General features: G+C 49.6%; 8 protein-coding genes across 8 annotated transcripts; 6 read left to right on the plus strand and 2 right to left on the minus strand.

Annotated features, from left to right (window-relative positions):
• Window positions 1-2,616: 2,616 nt before the first annotated feature.
• TGAM01_v207420 (short chain dehydrogenase) lies at window positions 2,617-5,014 on the plus strand (the record flags this gene model as incomplete). The annotated part of the gene is made up of 7 exons (XM_018808007.2): window positions 2,617-3,316; window positions 3,401-3,569; window positions 4,124-4,261; window positions 4,326-4,353; window positions 4,686-4,748; window positions 4,807-4,900; window positions 4,959-5,014. 7 exons carry the CDS (start codon window positions 2,617-2,619, stop codon window positions 5,012-5,014), a joined length of 1,248 nt encoding a protein of 415 aa, XP_018658784.2.
• Window positions 5,015-5,402: 388 nt separating this feature from the next.
• TGAM01_v207421 (hypothetical protein) lies at window positions 5,403-9,460 on the plus strand (the record flags this gene model as incomplete). Its single annotated transcript, XM_024550094.1, has 5 exons — window positions 5,403-5,499; window positions 5,550-6,944; window positions 7,315-7,619; window positions 7,691-8,379; window positions 8,443-9,460. The coding sequence occupies 5 exons, from the start codon at window positions 5,403-5,405 to the stop codon at window positions 9,458-9,460; spliced, it is 3,504 nt and encodes a 1,167-aa protein (XP_024405182.1).
• A 120-nt stretch (window positions 9,461-9,580) lies between these two features.
• Window positions 9,581-10,152, minus strand: TGAM01_v207422 (hypothetical protein; the record flags this gene model as incomplete). Its single annotated transcript, XM_018808005.1, has 2 exons — window positions 9,581-9,730; window positions 9,793-10,152. 2 exons carry the CDS (start codon window positions 10,150-10,152, stop codon window positions 9,581-9,583), a joined length of 510 nt encoding a protein of 169 aa, XP_018658782.1.
• Window positions 10,153-11,040: 888 nt separating this feature from the next.
• TGAM01_v207423 (hypothetical protein) lies at window positions 11,041-15,444 on the plus strand (the record flags this gene model as incomplete). The annotated part of the gene is made up of 3 exons (XM_024550095.1): window positions 11,041-13,767; window positions 13,999-14,056; window positions 14,447-15,444. 3 exons carry the CDS (start codon window positions 11,041-11,043, stop codon window positions 15,442-15,444), a joined length of 3,783 nt encoding a protein of 1,260 aa, XP_024405183.1.
• A 2,220-nt stretch (window positions 15,445-17,664) lies between these two features.
• TGAM01_v207424 (hypothetical protein) lies at window positions 17,665-18,759 on the plus strand (the record flags this gene model as incomplete). The annotated part of the gene is made up of 1 exon (XM_018808003.1): window positions 17,665-18,759. The coding sequence occupies one exon, from the start codon at window positions 17,665-17,667 to the stop codon at window positions 18,757-18,759; it is 1,095 nt and encodes a 364-aa protein (XP_018658780.1).
• A 539-nt stretch (window positions 18,760-19,298) lies between these two features.
• On the plus strand, window positions 19,299-20,178 carry TGAM01_v207425 (40S ribosomal protein S19; the record flags this gene model as incomplete). The annotated part of the gene is made up of 3 exons (XM_018808002.1): window positions 19,299-19,331; window positions 19,694-19,757; window positions 19,823-20,178. 3 exons carry the CDS (start codon window positions 19,299-19,301, stop codon window positions 20,176-20,178), a joined length of 453 nt encoding a protein of 150 aa, XP_018658779.1.
• Window positions 20,179-21,697: 1,519 nt separating this feature from the next.
• On the plus strand, window positions 21,698-23,254 carry TGAM01_v207426 (hypothetical protein; the record flags this gene model as incomplete). The annotated part of the gene is made up of 1 exon (XM_018808001.2): window positions 21,698-23,254. The coding sequence occupies one exon, from the start codon at window positions 21,698-21,700 to the stop codon at window positions 23,252-23,254; it is 1,557 nt and encodes a 518-aa protein (XP_018658778.2).
• Window positions 23,255-23,529: 275 nt separating this feature from the next.
• On the minus strand, window positions 23,530-25,241 carry TGAM01_v207427 (hypothetical protein; the record flags this gene model as incomplete). The annotated part of the gene is made up of 2 exons (XM_018808000.2): window positions 23,530-24,916; window positions 24,967-25,241. The coding sequence occupies 2 exons, from the start codon at window positions 25,239-25,241 to the stop codon at window positions 23,530-23,532; spliced, it is 1,662 nt and encodes a 553-aa protein (XP_018658777.2).
• Between the last annotated feature and the right edge of the window lie 1,294 nt (window positions 25,242-26,535).

The raw sequence follows: 26,535 nt of genomic DNA on the forward strand, positions 1-26,535 counted from the left end.
TTCCACAGCGTCCACTGGTCATTTCATCCCTCCGAGTCATTCCCACTTGCCAATATCATCAGGTCTCGCTTCAAGTAAGGGAATGGCCAGCCTCAGCTGCTCGCTTATCCCATTGGGCATCGCCCCTTTTCCCGCTGAGGGTCTGAGAAATTCAAAAGTACGAATGACACTGACTTAGCTCTTCCCGTGGCCCATTCAAAATTTCGTGCCTCGTCGTTGAAAGCACGCGCTTCACAGGGCCGGAGACGACCGGTAACTACCGGCTATGTAAGCCGGCGCCCTATGAGTGTAATACTGTAGGGCTCTCGTCTCAGTTCACTAATACATCGTATACAGGGTCACCAGAGCCGCTCACGGTACGTACCTCTTCCCAGTCTTAAGCCGAAGTGCGACTCCATTTTGAGCCGAAATATATCACCACGACACGGATAGGGGGATCGTGCCAGAGCTCGTCAATTGTGCCATTTTGACGATTCTGCTGCCTGCGCAGGAGACTCGGGGTGGAGCGCAGAGGTTCATTGCACCGCGGCTTAAGCATGAGTTTGTTTTGCCTTTGCCGGTGTGCATCCCGTCGTGCGATTCTGTGTCAACGTTTCCACATCTATCAGGCGACGTACTCTCGTCCTTTACGCGGAATCGGCCAATACCGATGCGCAGCTCCATCACGGTAGCCGACCGCTCCTTCAATCCGGAACCCTTTATGCTGCAACATCTGCAAAGTGCCGCGCCTGGAATAGATCGCCAGGGCCATGTTCCAGAAGCTCGGCATGTGTTTCATGACATCAGCTCTGCTACTTATTCATGCAAACTGTGAGCTGTTTCTGTGAAATTGCTTCGTATTAGGACTAGCATTATTTCGTACTACTTCTATAAATAACAAACAGCAAGCATAAGCTCTCCTTAATGAGACTCGCGGGACCCCCGCATCTCCGGAGCGGAAGGAGTGGATGCCAGGATCGGGAGCAGCGGGTTCAAAGGGGTTGTTCCGGCGCACCCGCTGCCGATTCTCCAAGAATACCGGATTGCCGAGTCTTCTCCAATTTCAAGACGTCTCTGTCGAACCCGTGAACATGATGATACGATAACATCTTTGCTGTTGTTCAATTCTAAATAAAATGCAGTATAACTATACCATAACCGTTATTCCACTCCAGGTTCTGAATGCTACGCTATTTATATACCCTGGAGGCGAGAGGTATGCGCCTGTTGTTCACAATGCGGTGTATATGAAACAAATAGCCTCAATTTCACATGTTTGTTAATTTTGCTCTTTACCCATAATGCTATTATAAGAATTGATGTATGAAAAAGGCATTTATAGCATCGTGCAAAAATTGGCTTGTGGTTCGATATGTTCAACGAAAGCCACTAGCGCACAAACAAATGGTGTATGCGCCTCACCTAATTTGCTGCCAATTATAGCGATCAGTCACAGCCAGTTAGTACTGACTTTTGATACTATATCGTACGATCGCAATGTACAGAGCAACTCAGGTTGCGCTCCACTTGGATTTTGCCTTAGAACTGTTCGGATCCTCGCGAAGCTTATTAAAAAAAGAGTTCTCATAATGTGCATCAGCATAGGGAGGAATATACAGAAGAATATGCAACAAAGTAACGTGAAGCCGCACAAAAAGACCATTCTCTCTTTCGTTCAAATTAGAACGAAACTAAAATAACACAGTAATTATATGGTTGCCAGCGAGAGAATTTGGACTCAAAGCCTTACTTATAGTTGTAACTCAGTCTGAGCAGAGAGAGCCACCATCCCTACTTTAATTCCCCCCTTTTTATCCGTAACTGTTCATGTGGAACTTCTTGCTGATGGGATTTTTACACACAATGAGCTGTCATGCCCCAATGTATACGATTCAACTTGGCCACAAAGCGTCACGATAGAACTGGCCTGTGGCAGTTGACCGCTGACGGCGCTGCTGCTTTTGATCTCTTCACGTCAGCTCTTTCAATTATACCAAGGTAGAGGTCATTAAGTACTAAAGTAGTCAATGAACAAGAGAGTTTAAGCTATTTCGTGGCAGAAAACGCTTTGACCGGTTAGTGTTGTCAGAGTGGTCAGAATATGGTCAGAAACATTACAAATGCCTGAACAGCAAAAACCGCACAAAACCAAACAGTAGGTGAGTATGAACATCAATCATTATTACTATTCTTGTGGTAGTAAGGTCGATGAATAGAGTGCTCGTGCGATGAACACTGTGTGTATTTGAAGCCGGTACAGAGGATAGTGGTTGCCCGCAACGCCAAGTCCACAAGTCACCCGCGGTAAAGTACATATGAATAATCAGATTTATAAGATATGGTTCGCAAATAGTCAACTCATCAAGTTTGACATTGTAGTTACTAGCTGTGGAGAGTTGAGAGACTCGATACGACGCCGTCGACCTGCTAGTGCCGTGTATTTCTTCATTGCAAATTCAAGAGCAAGCCAAACTTATGGAGTGTTTTGTCATGATTAGTTACGTATACTAGCTACAATTCATGATAAGGCACACGTATAGGTATATATATGAGAGCCTGCACCATGAAGCCCAGGTCCCCAATACCATCAACACTTCTGCCCGCTCTCTTATTCAGTAACTCGATACACGACTCAAAATGGCTACCGAATCTTGGCCCTTTCCAACAAAGACATGGCACGACGACACATATCCGGCCATCGATCCGACTCGCCCTGAGCTCAGCTTGGCTGGCAAGACGGCAGTAATCACTGGCGGCGGTATTGGCATCGGCGGAGCTATTGCCCAGTCATTCGCCAAAGCAGGCGTCTCTCACCTTGCCTTACTCGGGCGACGACTTCAAGTTTTGGAAGAGAAGAAAGCCCAGATTGCCATCATCAATCCTCAAACAGAGGTTTTGGTGATCCAAGCGGACATTGTCAACGAAGGACAGATCCAAAAGGCTTTTGAAACCGTGAAATCCACGTTTGGAGAGCCACAAATTCTCGTTAACAATGCTGCGTATTTTGATGGAGCAATCTCGGTGCTGAAGGATAGTGTCGATGACTGGTATCAGGCCTTCGACGTCAACGTCAAAGGCAGCCTTCACGTCGCTAGATCCTTCTTATCTGTCGCGGCACCGTCGCCTAGGATTCTAAATATTTCTACCGCAACGGCTCATTTAGATGCCAAGCTATTCCACGGAATGTCAGCATATCTATCATCCAAGATGGCCCAGCTCCGTATGTTTGAGGCCATACAGGCCGAGCGGCCCGACGTGGTGATTGTGAGCTGCCACCCAGGGCGCGTGATGAGCGAAATGTCAGCAAAGGTCGGTAGGACGAAGGGCATTGATACATGTAAGTGAAATCGCTTTTTATATCCCTATACCCTGGACTCAGCTGAAAATGTATAATCTCGATGGGTTATTAATTGCGCGTTAGTGGACCTTTCGGGCGATTTTGGTGTTTGGGCAGTCAGTGACGAGGCAACATTTCTAAAGGGTAGAATGGCGTGGGTCAATTGGGATGTAACTGAGCTCAAGGAGAAGAAGGACAAGATTATCAATGATAACTTACTCATCGTCTCTCTTAGTGGCTGGCCATTTAAGGAGTAAGTCATTATGATTAGATAGCTGGAGAAAGCAGGATTGTAGATAGAGAATGAGGGTTATGTACGAGAAACCATGCAATCATCGAACAAATCAAGAGTCTGTGACAAAAGAATTCGCTCAGTAACGTCAATGACAGGATACAAGGAGAAAAAAATGTGAGACTTTTTCCCGCTGTAGATTCGCAGTTTTCGTCTACTACATGGCGGAGGCTCACCGGGGGCTTATACGGAGACGCTCACTATAACGCCCATACAGCTTATTGATGCTCTATACTAGATACCGGCTGAAGCTCCATATTCACAGGCCTCTCTCACAAAAAAAAAAAAAAAGAAAGAAAACTGATATGAAACAAATGATAAAGCAAAAAATTGTCTTGTACATAATTCCACAATCCAAACATTTTCTCTTCCCAGCCATAAATGTTTTTCATCTCTTTATGCTGAATGCATCCAGTGCGAAAAGTGGGCCCCGCTCGCCATGGCAGATTATATTTCCGCTCCGCCCAGATTTCAGACATCGCTCTCAACGCCAACCTAGCTAAGCTCTTCTGCAGCAACGCGACAGAATTGCACGACGAGCCTGTCGCTGTTTCTCCCGCCAATTACGACCAGCAATTTACGTTTCAAACTTCAACCGAAATCATGACTGGTCGAGGTGGAGGCGGTGGTCGCCGCGTTTTGCTTCCCCCCATGTGAGCTTCTCCCGGATAACTGCCTGCCCCACGGCGGCGGACAACGAAAGCTGACTCTTTGTAGTAACATGATCTTCAAGCTGCTTCAGAGCGTGAGTTTATGAATGCCCATACCTTTTGTCTGATTCGAACACGACAACATCTCGATGCGTTGAATGTCGACCGGGGCCGGGCGCATTGGAAGGGATGCGATGCGATGGGCGATTAAGTCGATGCTCAGAAGATGGACGAGATACTTCTTTGCTCGATCTCAGTGGTTTCAGAATGCAAATTGGGAGTCGTTCACGTTCAATGGACGAGACAATGTGGATTGACAATCGCTTCCGCCTGCCAACTGAAGTGCTGAGCAAAAACAGGGATATCTGGAGGATTATAGTTGCGTTACACGTTGGCTGGTTCAAATGCTAACTTGGAATCCTTATAGAATGCTACCGTCAGCGTCTGGTTATACGAGCAGCTTTCAATCCGCATTGAGGGCAAGATCCGGGTTAGTCAAATCAAGTTGGAATATTACTTGGGGTCCATCAACGCTAACACCGCAGTAGGGATTCGACGAGTTTATGAACCTGGTTATCGACGACGCCGTGGAGGTCAAGCAAATCACAAAAACCAATGACAAGGAGTCAAGGAAACCGCTGGGTAAGCCAAGTGGAATGGTGGACCTGCGATCTGATTGATCAAGCTGACACGACGATAGGCCAAATCTTGCTCAAGGGCGACAACGTCTCTCTAATCCAGAATCTGTCGAGCTAGACTGGTTTTTCTAAATAATACACACTGACATGTGACGATGGGAGTTATATTTTGACAAGATACCATATTCAAATGGCACGCACGGGATATTCTTATTATTTACCATGTATCACACCTGGGTAGCAAACAAACAACGGGATCGGGACAATAGAAATTGATTCATTCAGCAAATACCAGATGACGTGATATCCTGCTGCATACGTGCTTGTCTTTGCTTTACTCTTGACTGCAGACTCTTGACTGCAGAATTGCACATGTAGATCGCTGCCGAGGTTGTGCCGATCGCAGTAGTGGCCGCAGCTAAATCTCCAAACCTCCGAGGTGACGATTCTTGAGCTCACCTCTTCGTAGCAACCAATTCAGCCAGGCATGAGCAACGGGCGCTGAGATGCGCTCGTTCATGGACTATGTCCACAGTGCTTTCTACGAGGCGACCGGGTGGAGGCGCGACAACTCGTATGCTGCGCTGAATTCGACAACCGATGGTGATTCTGCCCCTTCGCATTCTTTTTGTCTCTGCTGACTCCATGCGTAGCTCTCTTGAACTTCAGCACTCCTCGAGGTCTACGCCTCTCCCTCTCAGCTCTCGCCAGCTCGAATTTCGCCACGTCCTACCAATTGGGCTCAGTCGGCGTGGTTGATGGCTCCATCAGCTATTTGTTCTCCTCTGTTCCTCTCCGAGTCCTCTTGACGCCTCAGTCCGAAAACGTCCCGCTCCCAGATCTCCTTCGATCCTACCGCCATCTAACGCCCGTCGCCCGACGAGATAACCCTTCACTGAGACCCCCAGACGACACTGACAAGGTCAACGAATCACTTCTCTACGGCCGGCTCTATCTCCCGCAGTCGCAGCTAGAGGCCCTGCTGGTACGGCGCTTATCACCTGCTTTCCAGGCACAATTCAGCGCTGTGTCGGGCCAACACCTCAGAAATGGGGGCACGGCTCTGGGATTAATCCAGTACGATGTCGGAAGATACGCACTTGAAGGATTGGCTTCTACGGACGGCGGATTGCTTGGCTTTAGAGGAGTTTATAACTTTGGAGGAGACTTGAGCAGCAAGAGACATACTTCGTCCACTGCGGAGAATGGCAATGGCCAGGGGAGTAGCAATGGAGACAAGGAGAGGATATACGGGCGCTTCAGCACCGGAGGGGAAATTTACTACGGCACGCTCAACAAGTCTGGAGGCATCAGCATAGGGGCGAGATTCGCGACGTTACCGGACCACAAGGGAACGCCATTGTCCGCCACGCTCACGATGAACCCTCTCATGGGCAACATTGCAGCTAGCTATGCGGTCATGGCTGGAAGAGACTGCAGTCTTGCAACGCGAATGGAATTTAACATCTTCAGCTATGAGAGCTCATGGGCTGTAGGCATGGAGCTGTGGAGGAAACCATTTGCACGAACCGCTGCAGAAGCAGACAATACTCTTGCAGATACTGCCGCTGCGAAGAAAACAGCTCAAAAGCTACACTTTGCTGCCAAAACAGCCACCATTCAACCTGATGGAAAGGTAATCGATTTGAAAGATTCGACGGAAGCTGCGCCAACGCCAAGTCCTATACCATTACCAGCCGAACGCAGTTTCAACGCAAAACTAGAGTGGAGGCTGGATGAGCCAGAAAAGCCAGCAGAAAAATTGGCGGAAAAGAAGGCAGCACCGAAAGCAAATGGAGGCAGCGCTAGCGTCAAGTTCAAAACGAGGAAGACGACACTCCCGAAAGCAGTGCAACCTGTTAAGAAGGTAGAAACAGAAGTTGTGGAGGAAACTGAGGAGAAAGAGGAGTATGCCGGCGTGGTGAAAGCGAGGCTGGACCAGAACCTCCGACTTGGAGTGCTGTGGGAAGGACGGGTGAAATCGCTGCTGTTTAGCCTCGGCAGTGGCATTGACCTGAGGATGATGAACAAGCCGTTTCGAACTCTGGGTTTGGAGATTCAATTTTCTTCGTGAAGGATTGGTGTGCTGAATTAGACAGCTTTTGTACAAACCCCGGAGACCCAACTCCGCTTGGAAGAAATCCATCTCGAGAAAAATAAATAAATACTTCGTAGATACTTGTCTACCATCTTATTTGGCTTAATAACTATTGCTTCAGTATATTGGCGATTATCTGGGCTGAGCTTCACATATTAATAATCGCGACTCCCGTTCTTAACTCCGCTGTCTCCGTAGCTTGACAAACCAACATTTTCACTGCTTTTCGAATAAATACTCTCCTGTCAAGTAGTTTAACCGCTAATAGTTGCACAGAGAGAAAGAGAGAAGAGAGAGACAACTGAAACTCAACTCCACAGAATCCCTCAACTCGCTAGACTGCATGGGTCACCAGCCCCGGAGGCGGCCACCCGCATGCTCGCTTTGCCGGATCCGAAAGCTGCGCTGCAACCGCCAATCGCCATGTTCCAACTGCTCGATCCGCGGGATTCCTTGTCACCGCGATAGTCCTCGTGGTGGGCCAAGACTGCTCCCCGGCAATGGATCGCAAGAAGCGCTCGATCGGAACCACTTGGCGCCGTCCTCACTGGCCTCGACTCAGCTGCAGCTCATCTCGGCGGATGTACTTGATATCCAGAATAACTGCGCTAACCAGAAATTACTAGTAAGCTCTTCTGACCTTTGGATGCTTTACAGGGATTCGTGAAAGTTGAAGATAGACTTGGGGTTCTGTAGGATTCGTTGGCGCCGAGCCCATTCACTCTCCGCACTCGTTCTATTCGCACCATCACCAAGCCGTCTTATTTTATCCAGCATCCCGATACATCGCCGGAATCTTTGCCTGAAGAAGTGAGAGTCATTAAATGCATATGTCTCCCTTTACGAGAGGATGCTCACGTCCTGTTGGAGAAATTCATCGACGACGTGCTTCACTTTCACCACATCTTTCATACGCCTTCTCTACCATCAACAATTGATCAATTCTATGATGCCGTGGAACAGGATGAGGATGTTGACTTGGGCCAGTTGATGCTTATTCTGGCAATATGCTGCAGCACTACCCACACATGGACTCGTTATGACGACGCCAAAGGCCTATTTGACTGCGCAGAAGACGCAAACTCACAGACTTCGGGGTGGCTCAAGACAGCCTTGGACATTATTCACCATGCTCATGTAGCTGCACATGCATCGTTGACTTGCATACAAGGCATCATGGTGGTATTTTTCATGATATGCAGCTTAGAAGGCATCTCGCCGCGGGCTCGAGTGCTTCACACCCAAGCAGTTGCAATGGCCCAAACGATTGGGCTGCATGTCATTGACTCTCCAAACGCCGCTATTCATATAGATTGGCTCAATGATTCTCATGTCTTAGCGGAAGTTGGACGCAGGACATGGTGGAACCTCACAGACACAGACTGGTAAGCCCACTATGTACATACTATTGAGCTGTGGCTCTTTCTGATGACGTGACTCGGTAACAGGATGATTTCAAGATTGTCAGTCCCTCAGGGGGGTTCATATATAATTCAAGCGAGCCAGATGGCGGTACGACGGCCTTGTAATGCAAACGACGAGGATATTGTCGACGGACAAGAAATTGTTGATCGCCCACTCGAGGAAGCAACATCCGTCTCCTATCTTCTCGAACGCCAACGTCTTGCAGTGCTGTTCTATAATCTCGGAGACTTTGACAAGCCCATCAATTCTACGTCGGAAGAAGCAGAGTACCTAAAAGTCATGGAAGTAGACATGAAGTTGCGGCAGTTTATGAGGGAACTGCCCTCCTTTTTCCGCCTTGAAAACAGCGACTACGTTTCCAAAAAGCCCAACCGGGATACTCGGCAGTCATCTAACATCACTACTCAAAGATATTTACTCAATATGATATTCTACGGCCAAATCTGCAAGCTTCACTTACCGTACATGGCGCGAGGCACAGTTAACCCCGGATTTGCATATTCCCACGACTCGTGCTTAAAAGCAGCCCAGCAAATCATCTACATAGAACACCAGATGAGGGCCGAGCCTTCAACATTCATCTTATTCCGCCAGCGCATGAACATCAAGTTTCGCAGCATCTTCATTGCATGCGTAGTCTTTGTTCTAGATGAATGCCTAGCCAATAGCGCCGAGGGCAGGACAATGGAAGCCGATGCAACAATGGCTGACGCATGGAAGATTCTGCACGAAGCGGAGGGGCAATCGCCGATGGCATCCGAGCTGCTGCAGCTCTCGGTGGAAATTCTGAAAAAGTATAAAGCGACGCATCCTGCTTTGGAGATGATGACGGAGCATCTTAGCGAGAAAACTTCATCGTTGATAGAAGAGAGTTTAATTGATGTGGAAGATGCCGAGAGCAGCAACACACGGGATGAGACGGAGCTCATGGGAGGAATAGAAATGGACGATGCTGGCTTAGAGAAGCTTTGGCTGGCGCTGCAAGGGCGTGGCAGAGAATGGAGCGATCTGTTTTATGGATTCGGTCCTTTCCATGTATAAAAGCAGGCGAAACAACAAGTAGAGCCACGCCGTATATCCCAGGTGTAAACGAGAATGTATATACGAGTACACCTTAATAAATGCATTCTAATAAGTAAACACATGCTAATTCATTACTTCTTACAACTCAGACAACAAAGATGCAACAAAGCATAACCAGGCTGGCACATCAGTTGTCAGCGTCCTCACGGTGTGTAGCTTGATCCAACCAGCCATTTCTCCCTGAGCCAACTCCGGATTGGCAAGGATCCGATCCATGAACCCGAGCACCTACAGAAAATATGAGATATTCAATTTTTTCAAGACAAGGGTTTCAGAACAACTTCACATACCGAATTCCCAAACCCAAAATGAATAAGAGTAAACACCAATCCCGCAATCGCCCAACGCGAGGCTGTCTTGGCCCTGGCCTGACCCTCCGCTGTCCCCGAAACATCTCGAGTGCGAGCTGCTCGGATCCCTGAAGCAATAGTAACTGCGCTGAGCGACGTGATCCCAATAAAACCCGGCTTGAAAAAGTCCTGGAACCATACGGCAATCGCAGGGCCGGGATACGTGACGTTTGTGAATGGGATCACTGTGATCCAGGCACCAAGAGCCATGCCGACATTGAGAGACGTCGATACCACTGGAACCAGGGCTGAGGGGATTCTACGACCCGTGGATGAGGATTTCGCCGTGCTAGATGCCATTTTGACGTGAATGAACAGAGAGAAGCTGCGTATTTCTTGTTAGTGCTGATTATACAGCGAAGAGCGAGCTCATTTATAGTCGTGCTGGACCCAACGTGAAGTGGGACGGCGTATTAGTTTAGCGGCCAACGGCGGATCCCACTCAACGTTAAACCTATCACTGATGCTGCGCATGTTTATTATAGGCCGGAACTATTGACCTGTTCGGATCGTCCCAATATAGGTGCAGCTTGCGATGAAGATGGGAGCGGTTCTCGCACAGTCTACTGTGTGTAAACGAATGACCACAATTGATCGATGGACCCGCATAAGACTATTTTCCAGTCAATCTGCCAGAGATGTGCCTAGAAATAGACGCTGGTGTTTTAGAGTGATAGGCACTAGACCCTTACTTTCTCGTTTAGGCTCTCCATACTAGGCATGTTGAGCATCCAGCTTACAATGCGACCATTCTTATACCATAAGTGCGATTTTAATTAACCAGTTGCATCTAGCTGTGATCTTTTGCCGAGTGAAATGCCAGTTGCTGATATTCTGTCGAACAGTGAGCCTGCATATATTACACAACTTTGCACGTCAATGTCCATGAAGAGGGCCATTCTATAACCAAACACCAAAAGCGACTTATTAGATTTCTCTATATCCTCATTTACGTTCATGCATCTCATTTTACTTCCATCTCCCTACCTTATTCCTGCATTTAGCACACGTGATGTCTTACATGCATGCACTTCATCATGTCACATATGGTGCCCAATCCCTTCACTGAGTTTCTATTGGTGAGCGCAATGCTTTTCAGGCCGCCAGACGTATAGTGAAATAAACCCAACCTTTTTCCTGATCAAGGTCCTTACTCTCAAAAACTATCATCATCAGTGATCATTAGCCATGGAGCAGCTAAGATGGCTCACCGGCATGAGCAGAAACGAGGATTTGCCAGAATGGGACAGCCCATCACCTACAACTCCAACAGCGGGCTCCTCTGAGCACACCAGTTTGACAGCGTATTCCGAAGAAACAGACGTGGCCCTCAATCATAATGCTGGCGCCAATAGACGTACTATCTACGACCCAGTGGCAGACCCTAGCAATCGAAGCTGTCTGAAAGCTCTCCAGACGACAGATCCCCGCGAACACAAGGAGCGCATTGAGAAATCCAGCGGTGGCTTGTTTCGTGACTCTTGCTCATGGATTCTGGATAACGCCGACTTTAAGCAGTGGTACTGTCATCCAAGGAGCAACCTGCTCTGGATAAAAGGCAATCCTGGCAAAGGAAAGACCATGTTGCTATGCAGCATCATTGACGGACTGAACTCCACGGCAGAGTCAGAGAACCAACAGGCTTGCACGCTATCCTACTTTTACTGCCAGGCTTCAGATTTTCGCACCAATAATGCTGCAGCCGTGCTTCGCGGCCTAATGTACATGCTAATTGACCGTCAGCCTATGCTTCTGTCACATGCGCGAAGGACTTACGACCGCGTTGGGGACCAACTCTTCAAGAACTCGAATTGGGGGGCTTTGTCCAAGATATTTTCGGCTATTGTACAAGACAGGCGCCTAATCAATACGTTTATCATCATTGACGCTTTGGATGAATGTACTGCAGACAGAGATTTGCTTATTGACCTGATTGCTCGGGTATCAGCAGCGACTCCAGAGGTCAAATGGCTCGTGTCCAGCCGCAACATGTCGGATATTGAGGAGGGCTTCACCATGGCCCACAAACTAGAAATCTCTCTCGAATTGAACGACAGGTCCATTTTTGCAGCTCTTGGCCTATACGTCCAGCATAAAGTTGTCGAATTAGCAAAAGGGAAAGGGTATAGCAACGAGTTACAGAATTCGATTTACGGGTACATATGTCGGGGCGCAAAGAGTTCATTCCTCTGGGTGGCCTTGGTTTGCCAGGATATTGCCACAATCCCAAAGCATTCATATATTCTCCCAAGGCTCGCTGAGTTTCCGACTGGGACCGACGCTTTGTACACCTACATGCTGGACCAAATCTGCATTTCAAAGAAATCTAAGCTCTGTTTACACATATTGGCTGTCACATCAGCTGTATACCGACCAATCACAATAGACGAGCTGTCGTCTTTGGTCAGTACGCCTGGTGGTTCGTTGGAAGAAGAGACTCTAGTACAGGCTATAGAGATCTGCAGCTCATTTCTAACCATTCATCAACGAACCATCCTTTTCATCCACCCGTCTGCGAAAGACTTCTTGCTTGAGAGAGCGGCCAATACAGTGTTTGCATCCGGGATGGAGCACATACACTATATCGTCTTCTCGCAATCCCTTCAAGTTTTGCAGAAAACACTGCGACGGGACATCTACGGCCTCAATGTCCCTGGATTCCCAATCGATCAGGTAAAACGGCCTGACCCAGACCCACTAGCAGCAGCGAGGTACCCATGCGTATTTTGGGCCAGGCATCTTTTGGACTCTATAAAGTTTGTTAGACAGCATGGCGATCTCAGTGACGGCGGCAAAGTGGACACATTCCTGAGAACCAAGTTTCTATACTGGCTCGAGTCTCTGAGTCTTCTTGGTAGCTTGCCCGAGGGAGCCTTCTCAATATCTCGGCTACACCATGTACTCCGAAAGAAGGCTAAATCGTCCTATTTTTCCGAGGCTTGCTCTGACAATACCTATACAGAGCCAGGTAACAGTCAGCTTGCAGACCTAGTACGACATGCGCACATATTTATTACACATCATATGGTACCGATCCAAAGCAGTCCACTCCAAGTATATGCTTCAGCGCTCGTCTTCACACCGGCTAACACTCCTATTAAGAACCTTTTTAGGTATGAGGAGCCGGGATGGATTGTCCCGAAACCGAATACCGATGATAAAGAACGCATCCCAGGTGGCGTACAAGCGTTGAAAGGGATCAGCGAACAAATTGACAGCATGGTCTTCTCACCAGATGGCGCTTTACTCGCGTCAGTGTCCATTGACGGCGCTGTCCAGATTTGGAATCTTGAAACCGGCCGTTGCTTGCAAACGCTCCACGTTCACTTAGATTCTGTTTATTCCGTTACTTTTTGTCCAACTAGCAGCACTTTGATCATCTCTGGGAGAGAAGATAACTCCATCCAAGTCTGGGATACACTTACAAACCAGATGCTGCAAACTCTCAAGGGCCATAACGATGCCATTTGCGCCATTAGCTTCTCACCAAATAACAACGACTTACTTGCGTCCGGATCGTGGGATCATACCGTCAGAATCTGGGACCTCGCAGCAAGCAGCTGCCTGCAAACCCTCAAGGGTCACGATGGCGATGTCTGCGCCATTGCCTTCTCGCCAGATGGCGTCCGGCTTGCGTCGGGGTCGTCTGACTGCACTATCAAGATCTGGGACCCAGTCAATAACCTGTGCCTTCAAACGCTCCGTCGATATAATGTAGTCTCTACCGCCATCACCTTTACAGCCGATGGAACCAAGCTCGTATCAGCACTGGACGGTGATGATGTTGCAATCTGGGATGTGGCAACAGGTCAATGCCTACACAAAGCATTCGTTGGCGCTCCACTTCGAAAACTAAATTTCGACGTGACAGGCTCTCTGCTTCATACGGATAGGGGGACGATTAGTGTCGACTTTGTCTCAAGCCTAGCAGCCAGTTCGAAGCCGTATATGAGAGAATACGGGATAAGTGCAGATAATCAGTGGATCAAAAAGAACTCGGAGAACTTGCTGCGGCTATCATCTGATTATCGGACTTGTAGTTCTGCGTTGATACGGGTACCATCGATGTCACTTGTTGCTCTCGGCTCATCGTCAGGACGTATAACGATACTACGACTCCTAGACTTAAATGACACCATATCCTAGTCTAATAATGCCAAGGTATGGAAAGATTATGGTCATTTCTGGAATACTGTTCTCGTAGGTAAGACGAAGCATAGAATTATGTATGCCAATGAACCGCAATATTGCGTCGTCATGTTTTAAAGGAATGAGACAATTGCCATCTAATCGTTGCTTTATTGTGATATCATAACGCCATTCTTTTTCATGCTGATTGGTCGTGTTGCTCAATTGTATCACTTTTGGGAGAGGGAAAGCATGTACAGCGATAGCGGCAATGTATATATATATGTATTACGCACTGTGTTTGAGCCAAGGCGGATGTTCTCTGCGCAGAACAACTGCCCCACCGGTACATGCATCTGCCCGAACCACAGTGCTAGAAGTGCACGGAATCTTCTAGTACTCGCTGGCATCTGGTGCCTCCAGTAGCTTCGCGATGATGCGCGATGATGCACGATTCATCGTGTAGTGTCTCAACCACCTCACACTGACTTCAATCTCACATTTTCCACAATCAAGCGATGGTGGGAACGTCACAATCGGGTGACTTTAACTCAGTGCTATTCTAGAAATGTCCATGCCACGCAAGCTAGCGATGTTTCGCGAACCTTGGAGAGACGTCTCCAGACGCATCTCTCCATGTATAAAGAAGTCCTTCGCCAACCCCTGAGGCTCGACTCTTCTCTCATCATCAATCATAACAATCAGAACAAAAGCATCAGCTACTATATGCAAAACTGCAAAGCACCTCTTCGCAACATACTATCTCGCAACAGCCGCACTCTGAAGCCCTCTTCTCTAAGACCACTCACAACCACACCTCGCAAAATGTCTCTCTTCCAGCGCAACTTTTACCCTCCCGAGGCTTCCTTCACGCCTCTCTTCCGCCTCCTCGAGGACTTTGACAACTACTCCCGACAAGACAATGGCACCACCCCAGGTCGCCCCACTGGCCTCGCTCACTGGCAGCCCAAGTTTGACGTGCGCGAGACCGACTCTGCCTATGAGCTCCACGGCGAACTGCCCGGCATGAGCAAGGAAAACGTCAGCATTGAGTTTACAGACTCCCAGACCCTGCATATCAAGGGCAAAGTCGAGAGGACCTACAGCTCCGGCACTTCTCCCGCTGGTGCTCTAGAAGGCAAATCTAACGCCGGCGCCATCACTGAGGGCAAGGAAGGCCAGTCAAAGTCGACTTCTCACAAGCCCACCGTTGAAGACGCAACCGAAGAGGGCACCCCCAAAGAAGGCGAGGGCCAAGTCGCAACGACCTCTGAGGAAAAGAAGCCCGCCGACTCTGCCAAGTACTGGCTCACCGAGCGCAGCGTTGGCCAGTTTTCGCGCACCTTCAACTTCCCTGCTCGTGTTGATCAGGATAACGTCTCGGCCAATTTCAAGGACGGCATCCTGAGCATCACTGTTCCCAAGGCTGCTAAGCACGAACCACGACGCATTGCTGTCAACTAGATTCATTCATTAAAAAGCAAAGGATTCTATTCAACGACAAAAATTGATGTTACGATGCATGACTGGGAGTTTTGGAGTCGAATTGAAAAGCGACGGAGGTGGTGGAAGATGATGGCCACTCATTTCTGTGATTACATATAGTTTTTTAATCAATAAAAACACATTCATTAAACCATGTTCCTTTCATATTCATGTGACACAAAAGGCGTAGATTCCAGGCAGTTGATCGTGTTGCTCACTTATCGGCAATGTATTGACTAACTGCCCATTTTCTTATAGATCTAGGAGACGGTGAGAGTTATAGCTGCATTACGAACTAGACGGGAAGTTTTCAGTTACTTTTAGATGTCACTTGCCAATTCTGTTGTATCTATTCTGATCTGCATCAAGTTGTCCTTAGACTCTTGGATCAAGAATGCATATTTTCTACGATAAGATATAGTCAGTCTCTCAAAACCAAAGTTTTTTAAAGCTTTAATTACATCAGGCATCCAGGGACAACAGTCACCGATGATAGTGACACGCAAGCTGGATTGTGGATTACCCCTGTATGCTGCTAGCAGTAGCACAGATAACCCTGCATCAATATTCCAAGCCCTAGAGATAAGTCGTGGCTGAGCAGCAAACACCAAGTGCAGGGGAGCAGCGCCAAGCTGAAGGTGGCTGCACAGGCACATGCATATTGACATATTATTTACTCTGCACTACTTTGCTTCATTGCCTTGCAAATGGATATATCACTTCCATAGAGCATCGCAGCAGAGCATCAAGACGAAAGCAGCTGAACCCCCCATGGAGCGTACATCATCGTGAGAACCTTGATGTCCCAGCCAAGCTTGATTTTTCAGCAACGGTCCCTCGGGTCGCATGTGGAGTCGCGCCAGCTCAGCTACAGCGAATCAGCGCGCAGGTAATTTGAGAGCGCCCGTCATCGCTAGCCTCATGGCTCGCCTGAAGCGCCCAAAAAGGACATTCACCCGCCTCTGCGCTCATTGCGCTGCGGCAGCTGGACCGCATGACTCGGATCACGATGCCACGCTCTGCGGCTATTTGGCGCAGACGTGCCATTTGTCTACTGTAGAAGTTGCTGCGCACTGCACTCTACCTCATATTGCGAGATAGTTGGTGAAGAGAAGAGTGTTGATTTCATGACTTGATGCTGCCCCTTTCCTGCCATCTCCCACAGCATCGGGCCAAATGCGTTGAGTCGGCCTCACCATGCGCAATACCATAGTTCCAATGACAGTAGTAGTGAGCGTATCAGTCGTATAAACACCGCTATGGAAACAATCGCATAATCATCGTGGCCCCGGAAGAAGCCGCAGTGCTAGACGAGCAAGAGATTTGGTGGAGTTCGCCGGGCGTAGAGCCCAGGACGGCGGCCATCAAGGTTCTCATCACGTCTTGACGTATGCGGGGCCGAAAATTGAGCAGCCTTTTCTGCCTCCCACAGCCCCCAGAGCCGAATCACTCCTCATTTTTGCACCAAATCCACGTAACAAAGCTCAAAACCCATTCTTTTACACGCCGTTTACATAGCCTGCATTGCATTTTGTACGACACTGTCTTGAGGCTCAGATTACGCTTGTTTGATCCACACAACACCGGTTTTCCCCTGATTGCGACTCCTCCGGCAACTGGTCAACTGTTTTCTCCGACTTGGTGTGACTCGAACTCGGCCTCCAATTATTGAAAAGAGAAAAGAACAAACACAGAATCTTGTGACAGCTAGAACAGGATTTAGCAGAAGCTTCACCGCAAGAATCAGCCAGTGTTGTCCGGTTACCGAGGCCTGTTTGTCTCCTGAGAGCTGCGGCATCGTCGTTCTTGCCTCCTCTGTTAAGCCAAGACTGTCGTAACTCTGCTATATTTGCGCAGCTTTGAAGCATAACTGAACAACTCATTCGTTTCTCAAGCTACTTGTTATTCTACCTCCAAGCCACAAAGAAAAATATCGCCTATACCGCCCTCAACGCCCGACATCCGCTGGCGAACTGACGTTGAAGCACGTGTCTTCTTGAGAGAGGCCTTCATTGTCTCTTCTCTCCCACATCTGGCATATTTTTGACACAGCCCTGTCTTAATAATTTATGCTGTGAGAGAGTGCAGTCATCAGGGGGGCATTTTTGGCTCACTCGGCGTCTCCGGCCTACCTAGTAGCACATCGAGGAAGGCTACACCTTCAATATTGCGGCAGCCGTGCCAACACATACTCACATCATGGCAGACACATTGGATAGCTGCAATGGAGACGTTGTCGATCTCAAAAACCGTGGGCTGCGCATCGGCGCCATCTTCATCGTCATGGCAGCCGCAACGTTTGGCGCATTCGCACCAATCCTCCTTGCGCGGCAGACAAAAATGCACGTCCCCAAATTCACATTCTTCATCTGCAAATACGTCGGTACCGGCGTGATTATCGCAACCGCATGGATGCACCTGTTGGATCCGGCAATAGACAATCTGTCAGATCCCTGCCTTGCTCCTCGGTTAGGAGATTACCCTTGGGCTCTGTGCATCAGTTTGATGACGGTCATGGTGATGTTCTTCGTTGAGCTCATGGCTGCAAGAATTGGAGGAGACGAAGATGAACACAGCCACTCGATTGGCTCCGACAGCGACTCCGGGCCGACTATCAAAGCACTGGCTCACAAGAAATCAACCGAAAAGGAAGCCATCGCTGAAGCCTGCCCGCACGATCTTGAGAGGGGTGTCCTGCGTGGACCGGATTCAACGACGATTCCCGGCCTTCCCGACGACGTGAGCTATCCTCCTGGAGGAGAGGATCATCTCGCCCATGGTCATGAGCATGAAGACGGCGACTCACATGGCGGCCTGGCGGGTCAGCTCACAGCCATCTTCATTCTTGAATTTGGTGTCGTTTTCCACAGCGTATTCATCGGACTCACGCTCGGTACTACAAACGATCTCGTCGTTCTTCTTGTCGTACTAGTGTTCCATCAGATGTTCGAGGGCCTCGGTCTGGGATCTCGACTGGCAACAGCTCCCTGGCCTAAAGACAAATGGTGGCTGCCATACGTGCTGGGCTTCGCATTTGCCATTGCAACCCCAATTGGAACGGCGGCCGGAATAGGCGCGAGACCCAACAACGCCAACACTCAGAAGCTTGTTAATGGCATCTTCGACTCCATCAGCGCTGGCATCCTCATGTACACGGGCCTGGTTGAGCTCTTGGCGCACGAATTCATGTTCAACCCTCACATGCGAAAGGCGCCCTTGAAGATTCAGTTGTTTGCATTTGGCTGCGTAGCATTTGGAGTGGCCATCATGTCTCTATTAGCGAAATGGGCGTAGTGAGAAAATTGCTGTTTTGATTACTGCGATTTGGCTTTTCGTTATGATCTGTATGATATTTTAACTCGGCGAAATGGCATTTGGATAGTTGGGTTTACAAAAAGGCGCGTTGGCCACTGCATTTTGGGCTGGGCAAACTAAAAGAAGGCATTGTATTATAGACTATTTCAATTATGATATGCATTTGGACTGCCATGGAGACGTGATTCTCTGCGACGCTTGGCTCAGCTTCATGCTCGAATAATGTAGCTCCCCCATCTTGGCGCCATCCCTCGTATCCACATACAGCTCAAAATGCAACACATTTAGCCGATATATCTCCGCGAGCACTAGACCCCTCCATTCTTAGTCATCACAGCCCCAAGCGCTATGCAATTTCACTCATGTGCGCTAGGGCCGCAAGCCCTACTTAGCGCCAAACTGCACAGTTTGATGTCCCGCGTTCCATCTTGACGAACTTTTCTCGACCTCCAAGCCAAGTCAATTGCCCACCAGCTTCACCGTCCTCTCCCCCCAACCAACCATCCAACACCATCAAAATGGCCGGCGGAATCACCGTTCGCGATGTCGATGTAGGTCTACCCTGAAAAAAATGAAAAAAATGAATCTATAGGATTTTTGCCCCCTCAACGAACGACCTCGACGATCTCGCAACTTGCCCCCGAAGAAGAAGAAAAATATCATCGAAGCCTCCGATACTGCGATGTTGTGGTCGGCGCCGTAGAGCCACAGCGGCTTGAGTTGAGAAATACCCAGCTGTCTGAGCCTCGGGACCGACGACATATAACATAGCTGTGAACGAGTGTGGAATCGTAGAGATATATGAAAAAAAGAGAAAACAAAAATTCTTTGAGGGATCTAGGAGCAGGCGCGAGGGAGTCGCAAGACTTCTGACGACGGAATAATTGCTAATGGGATCTTTTTCGTAAATCAGGCGCAGAAGTTCATCGTCGCCTATGCTGCTTTCTTGAAGCGTCAGGGCAAGCTGCCCATCCCCGGTATGTCGACGCTTGGCAATCTTCATCTCACATCTCCAAAACGCCTTTACTAACATTACCCTCAGGTTGGGTTGACACCGTCAAGACTGGTCCCGCCAAGGAGCTCCCTCCCCAGGACATTGACTGGTTCTACGTCCGCGCCGCCTCCGTCGCCCGCCACGTCTACCTCCGCAAGACCGTCGGTGTTGGCCGCCTCCGCAAGGTCCACGGCACCGCCAAGAACCGCGGCAACCGCCCCTCTCACCACGTTGACGCCTCCGGCTCCGTCGACCGCAAGGTCCTCCAGTCCCTCGAGAAGATTGGCGTCGTTGAGCAGGACGAGGACAAGGGTGGCCGCCGCATCACCCAGTCCGGCCAGCGTGATTTGGACCGTATTGCCCAGACCACCGCTGAGGCCGAGGAGGAGGAGGATGAGGAGTAAATTTGCAATAAAAAAAAGTTGAAATTTTTCTAATTCCTTTTTTTCTTCAACTGTCATGGATGGGCGGCATTTAAAATGGGCGTACGGACTTTAGTTTGAGGTGTATGAACAAGATTCCCTCTGGTTTTTGGGCTTTCGGTTATCAAACTGGACGTGTCGCAGCCGTCTCTTCATGATCAATTTGCGTTTCCAAATGAATGTGACTGTCATTGTATGAGTAGATTTCCGCTGCAACTCTTGGTAATGCTTGTAATACGTAGAGATGAGTGTTCAAGGGCAATGCAATTAATCGTTTGCTTCCTGATGTTCGCCGGGAAGGCTCATGTCAAAGAGATTTGCCAACTGAAACCTTTGACTCTTGCTCTGCAGATGTAGATTGAAGATCAGATACAAGGTAGATACACTTGAGTTATTCTGGTTCATACCGGTAATTAAACCACACCAATTTCAGCACTATGAAAGAAAACTACCGAACCATCTCATATTGACAGTAGAACCCCCGAGAGTTCAACATACAAAAGCGAAGACGAAAAAACGCAAATGTCCTTGATGCAGGGTAGCGACTGGATGTAGTAGGTACGAATGAAAAAAAAGGAGTTGAATTATTAAAAAGCTGCAACTACCAAGTAAATACGAAAGGCCGTAGGCGCTCAATAGGACGAAAAAAAGAGCGAGAATAATAATAAGTGTAAAGACCAAACAATATAGAAAAGCGAAGGTTGCAATTACACATGTATGAATATTTGAGCTTCGTTCTTCATGTCCATAGCTCAGACGCAGGCTCTCGCTCGTGGACGCTTACGTAAGCATCTGATTGACTGCGCGGACTACAACACCACGTTCTACCGTGCCAGAGTTGGTGATGTTTCGTTCACTACCTTCATCTTTTGGACATTGCAGCAACCAAATATTCGCCTTTCAACTAGTCCCAAATGGGTTTGTTCAAGATGTACGGCTTCCAGGATGGCATCGTACCATCCAAAGACCGGCCTCTTGGTCACCCAAGTCTCTTCATATCGCCCTTGATATCGCCCTTGATTTGCCCTTGATATCGCTTGTTTTGTGTGAAAAATGGCACATACAACCTCAATCTACGACGTTGTAAGACTGAGGAAGAAGTCAATGCACTATGAGACGTGAAAATCTACAGGGAAGCTATTTGGGAGATGCCGTCGTGGACTTTGACTTTCTCTATGCTCTGGTTCTTACTGGAACATGACCCTCTTCTGCTAGGCGGAGAGAAGAGGTATACCCTTCACCGCCTGCGAGGCCGTATCACCACAAAATACCACACGTGCCGAGTACTTACTAGTCGACGCTGACTTTCCAACGAGTTGGCTTTCAAAAAGATGCCCGCCCAGTCAACCTCTGGAAACACCCAAACTAGGCGAGATATCTCTGGTGAGGACGAGCTCCCCTTCATCACATGCGCGTTTCGCTCGCTAATTACTGCACACAGTAGCCAAAGAATTCAAGCAGCCTTTATCTAGCATTAAAAGCCTGACGGCCAGCCCTATGAATGGCAGGCTGCACTCACCCTCAACATCAACACCTCGCGCCATCACCGGCCGCCATAATGGAGGTCGTTGCCGAGGAAGAGTCTCTCCAACCAAGAAAGCTGCCAGAGTTTGACATATCATTTCGAGATACGCTGCCATCGTTTTATTTCCATCACATCATCGACCCCATCGCCGCAACCCTCCGCGTCGAAGTTCTGGGCCCCAACCTCGCATACACCTTTCGCCACGACCGCGCAAAGGAGAAGCGCATACCAGCCTCCAACCTCTTCAAACGCCTGAGCTGCAAGACCACAGGCTTCCTCGCGCTTCGAACCGACGCCGGCAAGAAGCGCATCGTGCTGGCCTGGGCAGAAAGCGGCCATGGAGTCGGCCCCAACGGTGACTTGCTCGACCCGGAGCCAAGCGTTCTCCCTAATGACGTGTGGGCACAAAGAGTGGTTTCCGTAGGCAAGATGTTCGGCCTACGCATGAACCGCCCGTATGACGGCCAAATCTCCCGGGTCATGGGTCAAGATTTGTCTGGCATATTCCTGGGCGGCCACGTAGAGGTGAAGCTCGCGGTGCACGCCGTCTTTGTCCTGCTCACCAAGTTTGGCATCACACAGGACCTGGACAACGTTTCGCTCAGGCATCTAAAGAGACTGCGCGCCGCACGCTGGGAGGACGGCTCAAGACCTGCCTTTGAGATTTACTTTTCGCGCAAGAATTGCCCCTTTTGCGGCAAATTCGTCAAGACGCTCCAAAAGGCCACCGGAATCCGGCTCAAGCTCATATGGAGAGATCGTCTCGTCAAAATAGTGTACGAAACGAAACAAATGACCAAGACGGGTCCGACGAACCGGCCGCAGCAATCGCAGCAATCGCAGCCACAAGAGGTTATCGACATTGACATGGACGACTGCGTGACAATCATCACCGAGATGACAGAAGAGGTTCGCGCTATTGACCTAGTCGACCTCTCCCGCCTGCGCTCTGCCACTGCTGAGATTATCAACCTTACAGGCGATACCTGCAACGGTGACACCGCCGTCAGTCAAAACAACATTCCCGAAGAACGAGCACCAGATGGACCATTGCCCTCCGCAGCAGACGCCTACATCGACGGCCTGGCATATTGTGTCGGCCAAATCGAGCAGTGCCCTGCAGGCGCCCAAACCGCCATCCTGGAACTCGCCGAGAAACTCCACCAACGCAGTGCAGCAGCAGCAGCAGCAGCAGCAGCAGCCCGTGCCAACATCAGCAAGCCTCTCCCTGCCACGCCTCAGGTAGCTCCGCCAGACTTTGGTGCGGAGGCCACTTTGCCAACTCCGCCATCCAGCGACGAAGATGTGAATGGCGATTCGCTGAGGGCGTTACTGGAGAGCAACTCTCGGAATGAAGAAGATACCTTGAGTCCAGTTCAAACGACAACTCGAATTGAGATTTACGGTGCTGGAGATGCTGGAACAGAATTACCTACAGTTGCTAGTGGAAGTGAGCGTCAAGGCCGCACAAGACCTTCTTTCTACATTGAAATTCCGTCTCGCCGATGGGCCAGCTCTCCCGACCCGTTCTGAACGCTAATTAAAAAACGAGCTCCCGTTTTGAGCAACATGTGAAAGTAATGGCGGCTATTATTTATCTGTTTTATGAGCTTAGACCTCATGTATGAAGGCTACCCAAAGAGCATCTTCTCCATTTTATTTTCATATCTGGGCTTGTTATCATGCCGCATTATTTGCTAGTAACATATCTACATGGCAAGTTTACACAATACACGCAGTATTTATCATCTCTTTCTCCTGTGATGCCATGCTCTAGTTCTCATCTTATTACCCAGCATCAAGCTCTCTCAATCCTCCCTCGCCCTCCCCCTCACAACCCCCCTAAACTTCTCCCCCAACCCCTCCACCACAACCCTCACATCCGGCGCCTTCAGCTCCTCCTCGCCATCCCCCCTCCCCCCAGCCAACTTCCTCCCCCCAAGCCCCAACTTCCCCATCGTCGTAACAAACTTTACATCCTCGCCATGCCGAGGCGGGCCCTCCTTCGAAGATGGCGTAATCACCGTCGTGTCGAGCAGGGACTGCCACTGCGAGAGATAGACGCCCGGCCCAGACGTCATGGATCTGTGCGTAGTAGCAGCAGAAGAAGAAGCAGTAGCGTTAATAACCATCTGCAAGCGTCGCTTAGAAAGCTGCGTAACGGAATCAAGATACCGCGCGTGGGAATCAATCGCCCGAAGCACCTTGTCCCTAGTCTCCTCATCATCAAGAGAAGCAAACAGCCCATTCAACAGCTCCTTCATACTCCTCTTCTTCCCTTCATCACCAGGACCTGGCTGTCTAAACCTCACAGCCACATCCTTCGCCCACCGCCGAAACTCCTCCCACACCTCGGGGCAATTCTTGGCAAAGTCGTGAATCCACCGATACAGCAACCCGCGATTATTCCTCAACAGCACCACGTAATCCTCCACACTCGCCAATCGATCCCCTTCATCCCCGCTCCCCTTCTTCGGCCTACTCGCCCTTATGAAGTCCGTGATAAACCCCTGCGTCGCCTCTAGATAAAACCGCAAATCCACCCGCGAATGCACGCTCCGAATCATCGGCTCGTACGCACCCACCACGTCTTTAACCGCCTGCGTAAACAGATCCGGCGGCGTGCGACACAGCACCGCCGTAATCGCCTCGCGATCATGCACCGACAGCAGCGCAGAGTAGTACTCCAGGCACAGCCTGTGCTGAGCGTCCGTCATGCCCGCCGCAAGCCTTGCATCCTGTGCTTCAAGAATCGTCACGATGATCGACCTCCCGCTCTTGACGCTCTCCTCTCTCGCAGCAACATGCTCACTCCTCGGCAGCGAGACATACATCCGTATCGCCTCGAGCATCTCCTCCGTCGGCGCCGCATCACTCTTGCTCTTCTCAACCTTTTCCGCGCTCTTCTTAAACTCCGACGCGTCCCACGATAAGACAAGCGAAATAATCCGCTGCAGCAGATTCATCCCGTCGTCAGCGTTCGCCGTCAAGCCAACCCAATTCGTCAGACTCGTGACGCTTAGCTTGGCCAGCATCAGACGCATCATGCCGCTAATCATAGTAGCAGCATTGCCAATGCGCAGCGTCTGCTTGATCATCTTGTAGGGGATCAGGCTGTTGATGTTTTCAATGAGCTTGAGGAGATACTGGCCCTCGGGTGAGAGAATAAAGATGTGGTGAGCAAACGTAGCTAGACTACACACTGTCAGCAACCATTCATCACGAAAACCTGCAACAAAACTCACTGTATAATCGTATAATCCAACGCAGCCTTCATCATCGGCGAATGCCCCTCGACATCCTCCGTCCCCTTGACATGATCAAACATGTCGTCCACCAGCCCCCCATACGCCCACTCCCGCCACGCATCCTCAAACGCCCTCGCCAAATCCTCCGCCTTGCCCTCATCATACTTGTCCTCCTCCTTCTTCTCTCCCCCATCAACTCCCCCCAGCAACCCCCTCGCCACCATCTCCATCACGCTACTCGCCCCCGTCGCCAGCGTCTTCCTCGTCCCCATCGCCCCCTTATCAAAACTCTCCGACAGATCCGCCTCCGCAAACCTCGCCAGCAGCCCTTGCATCCGCACATCCCAAAACTCCCTCGGCAGGTCCCTCACGCCGGGGAATGGCAGTACCAACCTCGTCAGCAGCATCTGCAGCACCGGCGATGTCGGTTCCACCTCATCCTTACTACTGCTGCTAGTGTCATCATCATCACTGTCATCACCATTCTCCTCTTCAGCAGCAGCAGCAGCACTCTTCCCCCTCCCCCCAAGCCAAAACGACGACACCGGCGTCCTCGACCTCGTCGGCGTCCCCGGCCCCGACCCGGACTTGGGCGTCCCTCCTCCCACCGACTGCGTCTGCGCCGCGGCCACCTTCATCGTCCTCGCAAAGGGATATCCATAGCCCGTCACCGCATCCGGCGCCTTGAAGCCCTCAATCTCGCCATACGTTTCGTGGTGCGTGAGAATGTCAAACAGCGCCCGCGTCTGAGCCTCGGTGAGTCTGAGCGCTGCTGTCGACGTCGATGATGAAGGCGGCGGTGCCCCTGATGCCGCCTCTTTCGAATCCATCGCGTATGATATCTCGCTTGATTCCTTTTGATATCACACTTCTTCCTCTCCTTCCTCTCACGCTCTCTCCAGGAATTTAAAAGGGCACAGCTAGTAGTATAAAGCCGACCCTACTTATGAAACAAGGTAGCAAGTAAGCTTATCGCATCTTCCCAGGGCTAGCGCAATCTCTAATTAACAGAATATATGTCAAAGCTTCTGGAAAGCGCACAAAGACGTAGTATATAGGTAGATGGCAACGGGTTCAATTAAGACTCGAGTGGCGGTCAATAAAAACGGATGGACATGGAACAAACGGAAGAGGCGGTTTCTACGAATCTTCGCCGAGTAGGTAAGCCGCAGGGAACAGTTTTCGGTTACCTGTTCGGGCGCACCACGGGCGACTTTATTTGATCGGCACAAGCTCAAGCAGCGGCCAAAAGACATTCCAACCTCATGAATACGTAGAGGTGAAGCCAATTGCGGGTTAGCTTCACGCCACCGAGATCATCCTTTTTCGTCTCTATCAAGACCCACTTCAAGCTCAGCGTCTGGAGACGTCATCCTTAATAGCAGTAGACAAGATTATACAGTCAACAGTCTAATTGAACAAAGCAACAAAATGATAACCACATGAAATTCATTTCATCTCAATTGATTCGATTACTAAAACACTAATAGCTATATTACCACCGTGGTATCAGGTAGGCGTACACCAAAAAAGGAGCGATGAGGATATCGTAACAGGATATAATAG

This window comes from Trichoderma gamsii (assembly GCF_001481775.2).
Source record: "Trichoderma gamsii strain T6085 chromosome Unknown Scaffold_27.2, whole genome shotgun sequence".
Classification (NCBI taxonomy): Eukaryota; Fungi; Ascomycota; class Sordariomycetes; order Hypocreales; family Hypocreaceae; genus Trichoderma; species Trichoderma gamsii.